We start from the raw sequence: 7,591 nt of genomic DNA on the forward strand, positions 1-7,591 counted from the left end.
CTTCCACATAACATTTTACTCTTTATATTTCAAATCTTCCATTTAAACTTTGATTTCAAAGCCACTTCTGCTATTCTCATTTTTCTACTTCTATTGTGATCCACCTAATCATATTCATATAAAATCACTGAGCTTTTTCATTTTAAATTAGAGAAAAAGTTTTTATTGGAACCTCCAAATTTTCTCATTTGACATCTGTTCTCTTTCAGTTATCAAATTACTTATTCATTCTAATATAAATACTATTATGGACAACAAATAGTAAGCAAAAATTATTTATCTATACCTCCTAATTTATAAATGACAAAAATCTTATTTTCATAAAAAAAAAAAAAAGCAAAATCAATATATGCATTATGCATGTAAGTACCATCAGCAGTGCAATGTATTGTTGCACCTCCGTTGCCAGCGATCCTTGCCTCAACTGCCACCACCACCACACCGCTCAACCCAGCTGCCGTCATTCTTTTCCATAAGTCGTTGGGGTTGTAGAAGAACACTAGTTCTCTTAGTATGAGGGAACCTTTCCAACCATTCGGAGCAATATATAATTATTTATATATAAATAATTCATGACTTTACTCTACAAACCAGTCATTTGAAAAATACAAGAAACATGATTAGTTGTGACTTGTGGCATAAGCCGTTGAGATTGTCAATCAAATGGACGAATGGTGGTGCGATGGTGATATATATTAGTCTATACAGTGGTTGCATCTTTCAATTTTCTTTTTGTTCTGTTTTTTATTTTTTTAAGGTAGCATTGGAATTTTGGGTGACAAAATTTACAATTAAGTAGGGTGAACTAAACATATATGTAAGCTCATATGATAGGTCAAGCCAGAGGCTAAACAAAAATGATCTAGACAAGCCTCCCGTACGTAATCATGTTTGGCCATTCTAACTCAGAGGTTTTGGAGCGTGATTTATCGAAGTGAATAAATCAAGACAGTTACATCTCGTCACTTCATTAGGCCAAACTTCACTTGTACACTAATTATTTTAGTACTATACTCGGTTACAAGCTCTTGCTACAACACTATCGGCCATATAAATTATTATTGCTTAGAAAATACTCTTAACACTTTTTTTTTTGGGTACAAAGGTACTCTTAACACGTCATTTTTAACGAATAAGTTGAAAAACAACAAACCATTGTTGATATTCCTATTTCCCACTCCAAGAAGGAAACAAAGGAAAAAATAAATGAAGTACTAAGAGAAAAAAAAGGAAACTATTTCCCTTTCTGGGACGGAAATGAATACAACGCCACCTAGGTTCTATAAATATATACAAAACTGGCCTCACAATATTTCTTCACTCCGATCCGCACAAGAAACTTCTAAGAATATTTGATGGCGATGACTCTCCAACTGCAGAGAGTACTCCACAATTTTGAACTTCAAGGCAATAATCTTGAGAGTTCGTCGACCATGGTCATGAACTATAATGGATCAATCAAACGCACACGAGCCGAACCTGATCAAGAACAAGAGGCCGTGATCTTCAAGAAACCTAGGGTTGAAGGCAGCAAACCAGAGAGGTCCGTGATGCCGTACCAAGAACTGAGTCCAAACTATGAATCTGAAACAAGGCTGAAGATGGTATCTGGATCTTTCTATTTGCCCAAGGAAAACGAACTCCGACCCCAAGGTGAAGACGCTCACTTCATATGTGCAGAAGAAAACACCATTGGAGTGGCGGACGGTGTTGGTGGATGGGCCAATAAGGGCATCGACTCGGGTCTCTACGCTCGAGAACTCATGATGAACTCGGTCATGGCGGTTCACAATCAACACAAGACCTCATCAGGAGTCATTAATCCAAGAAAAGTGTTGGAGGAGGCTTTCTCAAACACCAAGAACATCCAAGGCTCGTCAACCGCTTGCATTGTCACGCTAAACAAAGATGTCTTGCACTATGCGAATGTTGGTGACAGCGGTTTCATGTTGTTTCGAAACAACAAGTGCTTGTTCAGGTCTTCAACTCAACAGCACAGGTTTAACTGTCCTTTTCAGTTGGGGAACGCCCCAAGAAGTGATCATCCGAGCTCGGCTACGGGGGTGCCGGTTAGGGTGATTCCGGGAGATGTCATAGTTCTTGGGACTGATGGGTTGCTTGACAACATGTTTGGGAGGGAAATCGAGCAAGTTTTGGAGGACAAGACTGATGAAGGTGATGTGGATCCGGAGATGTTGGCTGGGATTATAGCGGAGTTGGCTTTGTATAATTCTTTTGATAGGTTCAATCCTAGCCCTTTTTCAGTTTCGGCGAAGAAGGCTGGAGTCAAGCATGTAGGAGGTAAGGTTGATGATATCACTGTCATAGTAGCTGCCATTATGGAGGAGTCCTAGGAGGGACTCAAGACTTAGACTAACTCTGCAACATCAAGAAGCTAACGTGAGTCACACCACCATTTGTAGCTGATGATAACATGATGTACTGAACTACGAGAGCGGCTTGATCCCTTTTTTGGGTACGTAGGCAGCCCGTCAAACAACATGGGTCCAGCCGCAAAAAAAAAAAAAAAAAAAAAACACACACAGACCTTGAGGGGCTTTCACAAAGGATGACCGAAAAAAATCTTGTGCAGGAAATGCTAGCACAATTGGGCTATCACAGAAGGAGACTAGAATATCTATGGAATAATTGAAGAAGAGGACCATGGATATTGAACTGAATTGGTTGCCATCGCACGTATGTGTGATGTGTACATAGAATAGCTCTGTGATAGAGAAGACTAGTCTGGTGTTGAGGATGAAGATTGGACTGGTCTGGTTTGATTCATCATTCTTAGTTTCATCTGTATAATTCAATTATCGTTTTATGACCACAATTCAAGGAGCTAATAGAAACGTCATCTTTTGTTAAACTCTCCAGATTTTTGCTGATATCTGATCAAAGTTTGTCCATCAATTCTTTGCTAGCTAAGTCTGTTTTTTGGGGTCTGCATGCCTCAATTAGAAATCTTCCGGCAAAGTTCTAAATCTCCATGACAATGAGTTTCTGATTCTTATCATCTTCCAATTATGCTAGCGATTTCCATGTTGTGAGTTAGATTAGTAGATTGTTTATGGGGAAATTACTGGTCCCCCCTTTAACTTTTTAGGATTCGACAGTTCAGTCCCTGCTATTCCAATTTTAACAGATAACTCCCCACACATTCAAATTTCACACAATTTGGTCCAAAATGACCATTTTACCCCTCACTTCTTCTTTTTTATATATCTAATATATACACACACATATATACATACACATACATACATATATATATATATATACACACACACACACATATGTATAAAATTATACATATATTTATATATCTACATATACATATACATATACATATACATATACATACATATATATATATAGATATACACACACACATTAGATATATAAAAGTTGTGAATTTTTTTTATAATATGAAACATAAACATAGTATATAGACTTACCAAATACATAAACACATTAGATATATATGTATATATATATATATATATATATATATATATATATATATACGCATATACATATCTATATACATATACATATATATCTATATATACACATATACATATCTATATACATATACATATATATCTATACATATATATATATATATATATATATATGTATGTATATATCTGCAAATGTATATGTACACACACACATATATACATATAAATATATATAAAAAGAGAGAGAGAAGAATAAAAATATACACACATATACATACATATATACTCACACACACACACACACACATATATATATATATATATGTGTGTGTGTGTGTGTGTGTGTGTGTGTGTGTATTTTTTATTCTTCTCTATATATATATATATATATATATATATATATATATATATATGTGTATGTGTTATATTTTATATAATATATATATATATATATATATATATATATATATATATAAAGAGAGAGAGAAGAATAAAAAATATATATACACACACACATATATACATATGTATAAAAGAGAGAGAGAGAGAGAGAAGAATAAAAAAAAAACAAAAAAAAATAAGTGAGGGGTAAAATGGTAATTTTGGATCAAATTGTGTGAAATTTGAATGTTTGGGGAGTTATCTGTTAAAATTGAAATAACAGGGACTGAACTGTCGACGCACCAAAAGTTAAAGGGGGGACCAGTAATTTTCCCATTGTTTATCATTGCATGTTGCTCGAATGGATCAACTTTTTGTATCGAGACAGTAACATGGTGAGGAACTTAGGTGGAGCAATGTTAGTTAGTTCATCCACTCTCCAATCCAAACAAATAAGTTGATGAGCAATAAAGAGAAGATCCAACCAGACTAATAACCTTCATACAAGTTACAATAAGAGTACAAGACAAAGTGAGTTTTTTTCTTTTGTAATCAATTCATAAGATAGAAGTTCCTAATATAAATATAGATGGAATAGACAATTTTAGATGGATCTGCATAAATACAATGTACTCCTCTTTTACCAATCCACACCCAAATTCCTTGTCTGGAAGAGTTTGTCAATGTACAGAATTAGAGGTGCTGAAGCGGCAACATAATTTTGCATTTGAGCTTTTGCCGAGGTCTCTGAAAGTAACAAAGCAGAAAGAAAGTTGGAGTTAATACAATAATTGATATGCATCTTATTCACTCAGAAAATGAACAATCCTCTAAAACTCTAAAAGCATTTCCAAAGGAGCAGAGGGGCACTGTGATCATTTACAAACAAAACTCAGGTTTCACCATGATGACAACCCACTCCCGACGCAAATTATATATATTTGGCTTGTATGGTAAATGCTGAATATTTCAACTCTAGACTCAATCAAAGTATCCTGACGACATGGATACACAATGTAAATGATGGAAAACTTGATACTTAAAAAAAGTATATGCAGAATTGATGCGAAATCTAGATATTGGTTTAACTGAAAAGATTCGAAAGGTAGAAGTAAAGTTGATGTAATTTTATTATTCCCAGCCAAGTGAAAGCAGATCAGACTATTCGATTTCAATAACTCAATCCAGCATATTTTATATAAAGCTTATTCAAATCAACGGAATGACAAATGGTGGGTGTATGTAGGTCCAAATGGAACCTACCAGATCAAACTCTCATTATGGTTGAACATGTCCAAGTCCTACAGCAACCCTTATGCAGCCAACTACTTTATTCTATTGAGATAATTGAAATATGAAATAGACTCACCATCTTCATTGAGTTTGTGCAATAGTTGTTCTTTTGTAGGAAGCGCATACATCCCGGCAGCAACAGCTTTCCTGATGACCCACCCATGATGGGGTGCAAACACCTGTTGATATGCCTTGGAAGCTGGATCCTTCAAGGAATTTCCCCTAGCAAATGAGGATAAAGGTAAGTCAGTACAATTTCATATGAACTTCAGCATCAAATAATTTCATAGGATACTACACTTTGCATCCCTACATTGGAGTGAAGTTTCAATTTTAACAATTTATGCAAAATGCTTACAAGTTGTAATAATAGCAACTTTTTGAATAATTTCTATATAGAACCAAATACATTAGCAACTACGTGACCACCATTAAACTAACTTAGAGCTTGAGTAAAAATGGTGTATATATATGTATTTATTATACTTTCACAAATAAAGCATAGCACAGAGCACAAACAGCAGTAGCATCATCCCATGTACACTGAGTGTGCAACTGCTGCAGCTGAGCAATAATGCAATTTTTATTATATTTCTTTTCTACCATCAAATTAGCTTAACCGGTTACCAAAGGATCACTAACCTTCATCTTCCATTAGCACATAACACCTAATCAACTCTATGCTAAAATGTAAGTGTTCCTTAGATAACATGACCATTTCACATCAGCAGCAAATAAGATACAGACTTTCTTGCTGAACCGGAAATTATTGCAATGAACTATTGAGCTCAAATTCATGGCGCATAGTAATGAACTGAAACTTTCAATACATCCCACAATTTCCCACATACATACAACCCCAAATTAACTCTATCCTATAATGTAACTATCAGCAGTCAAAAAAGATTTAAACTTTCTCAAAAAAATGCGAAACTAGTTGAGCAAAGTAACATACTTGGTGACTATAATCTGCTCAAACAGCACCTTCACCATATCAATCCCACGCTTCACCCTCAGCAAATTCCTCGCATGACCACCCGCCTTTCTCACAGTGCCCGCCTCCACATCCCGGTCCACCAACACGTGTAGGGTCGAGATTGATTTCGACGCCTCCGCCAGATCATGCACCTATATACACATATATCATGATCCCCAATTCCATCAAATTCACCTTCAATTTCTTCCGATTCCGATCAAACCCAAATCGGAAAAAAAAAAAAAAACAAAAAGCTCGTACCTTTGCGACGTAGTCGATCTCGGCGAACTTGAAAGCGATCCCTAAGCACCCGAACAGCGGCGAGACGAGAGAGCAAGCCTGCGAGAACCGCGCCACCTCCACTTCGCCGGTCTCCGATTTCACGGCGGCCTCCAGCTCCTTGAATGCCTCTGCAATTTTCCTCAGTGGCTTCTCCTCGTTCGCCATTGCAGACATTCTCTCTCTAGAAATTTTCTCTCTCTTCTTCTTCTTCTTCGTTTTCTTCTTCTGTGGGTGTGAAACTCTCTCAAAGTTTGTTAAAGTCTTCAGCTTTTGTTACCGGGAAAATGGAATTTTCGTTGCTGCGAATCAACGCGGTGATTAATTTGGGCCTGTGGAACTTGGCCCAATTCTGTTTGGCCCAACCCACCTTGTCTCCTTTTGATAACGACTTGGTAACTGACACTGAGCTTGGTCAAGCTTTATTACTTTTGGCTGTGTTGTGTTGCACCAATCAACAATGGACAGCGATTTCCTAACTGATCATAATTGGCCATGGAGGAAGTCCTTGTCAATTGATGAGTACACAGTTGAAAAGTTAACAAAAGGCCACCAAAATTTAACCTATCAAGGCCTTTATTTTACATCAAAACTACACTTTTTTCCTCACTCACGCCACTAAAATTGATAAAGCTTTATGTGATGGATGATAGTTGTGATGTTTTCATGTTGCGCGGTTGGGAACCACTCAAGTTCGTCTATTGTTATGAGTTTGTAACTCTAGTGTGCTTTACTCAAGTACAACATTTGACTTATTTATCTTAATCATAACTCTCTAAATCGAAGATGAAAGAGAAAAATTATAACAACACATGGTAGGTAATGTGTAGGGTATCATATGAACCAAATGTGTTCTCATGGTTTAAATTTGATGTCATTCTTGATTGTTTCAAATTCAATAATTCATGACAAACTGAAAAAGATTCTAGCTTCAAATAAACACAGACAAAAACTGAAAAACAGAAGAAAAGGAAGAATGTTTGCAGGAAGTGTGCAACTTTGTCACTTTTCTCTTTCTGTAAAAAAATCCCAAAAGAAAAAGAAAATCAGAAAGAATAAGAATACCATGCTTTATCCAAAATCAGGTAAAATAATAATAATCAACCTGCACTCATTTAATTAATTTTCCCTCTTTTTTCCCCCACACATGGGTGATTCCATTTCCCAAGTTCCTAACCCAAGTAGAGTCCAAGAC

The 7,591-nt window shown here is 36.0% G+C and overlaps 2 protein-coding genes across 2 annotated transcripts; one reads left to right on the forward strand and one right to left on the reverse strand.

Annotated features, from left to right (window-relative positions):
- Positions 1 to 1,361: 1,361 nt before the first annotated feature.
- LOC133731233 (probable protein phosphatase 2C 55) lies at positions 1,362 to 2,449 on the forward strand. Its single transcript, XM_062158654.1, has one exon. The coding sequence runs from the start codon at positions 1,362 to 1,364 to the stop codon at positions 2,352 to 2,354; it is 993 nt and encodes a 330-aa protein (XP_062014638.1). The 3' UTR covers positions 2,355 to 2,449.
- Positions 2,450 to 4,305: 1,856 nt separating this feature from the next.
- LOC133732851 (accelerated cell death 11) lies at positions 4,306 to 6,643 on the reverse strand. The gene is made up of 4 exons (XM_062160450.1): positions 6,379 to 6,643; positions 6,097 to 6,269; positions 5,218 to 5,363; positions 4,306 to 4,595 (listed from the first exon to the last, which is right to left on the reverse strand). The coding sequence occupies exons 1-4, from the start codon at positions 6,571 to 6,573 to the stop codon at positions 4,489 to 4,491; spliced, it is 621 nt and encodes a 206-aa protein (XP_062016434.1). The 5' UTR covers positions 6,574 to 6,643; the 3' UTR covers positions 4,306 to 4,488.
- Positions 6,644 to 7,591: the final 948 nt, after the last annotated feature.

Source organism: Rosa rugosa, chromosome 2, assembly GCF_958449725.1.
Source record: "Rosa rugosa chromosome 2, drRosRugo1.1, whole genome shotgun sequence".
Taxonomy (NCBI): Eukaryota; Viridiplantae; Streptophyta; class Magnoliopsida; order Rosales; family Rosaceae; genus Rosa; species Rosa rugosa.

Bases quoted from the DNA above. Each gene is read 5' to 3' on its own strand.
- LOC133731233 (XM_062158654.1), top strand. From the start codon at position 1,362: ATGACTCTCCAACTGCAGAGAGTACTCCACAATTTTGAACTTCAAGGC.
- LOC133732851 (XM_062160450.1), bottom strand. From the start codon at position 6,573: ATGTCTGCAATGGCGAACGAGGAGAAGCCACTGAGGAAAATTGCAGAG. The intron at 5,364-6,096 runs GTATGTTACTTT...CTCATTTGCTAG, and splicing joins GAGCAGATTATAGTCACCAA to GGGAAATTCCTTGAAGGATC. The intron at 4,596-5,217 runs GTGAGTCTATTT...TGTTACTTTCAG, and splicing joins GCACAAACTCAATGAAGATG to AGACCTCGGCAAAAGCTCAA.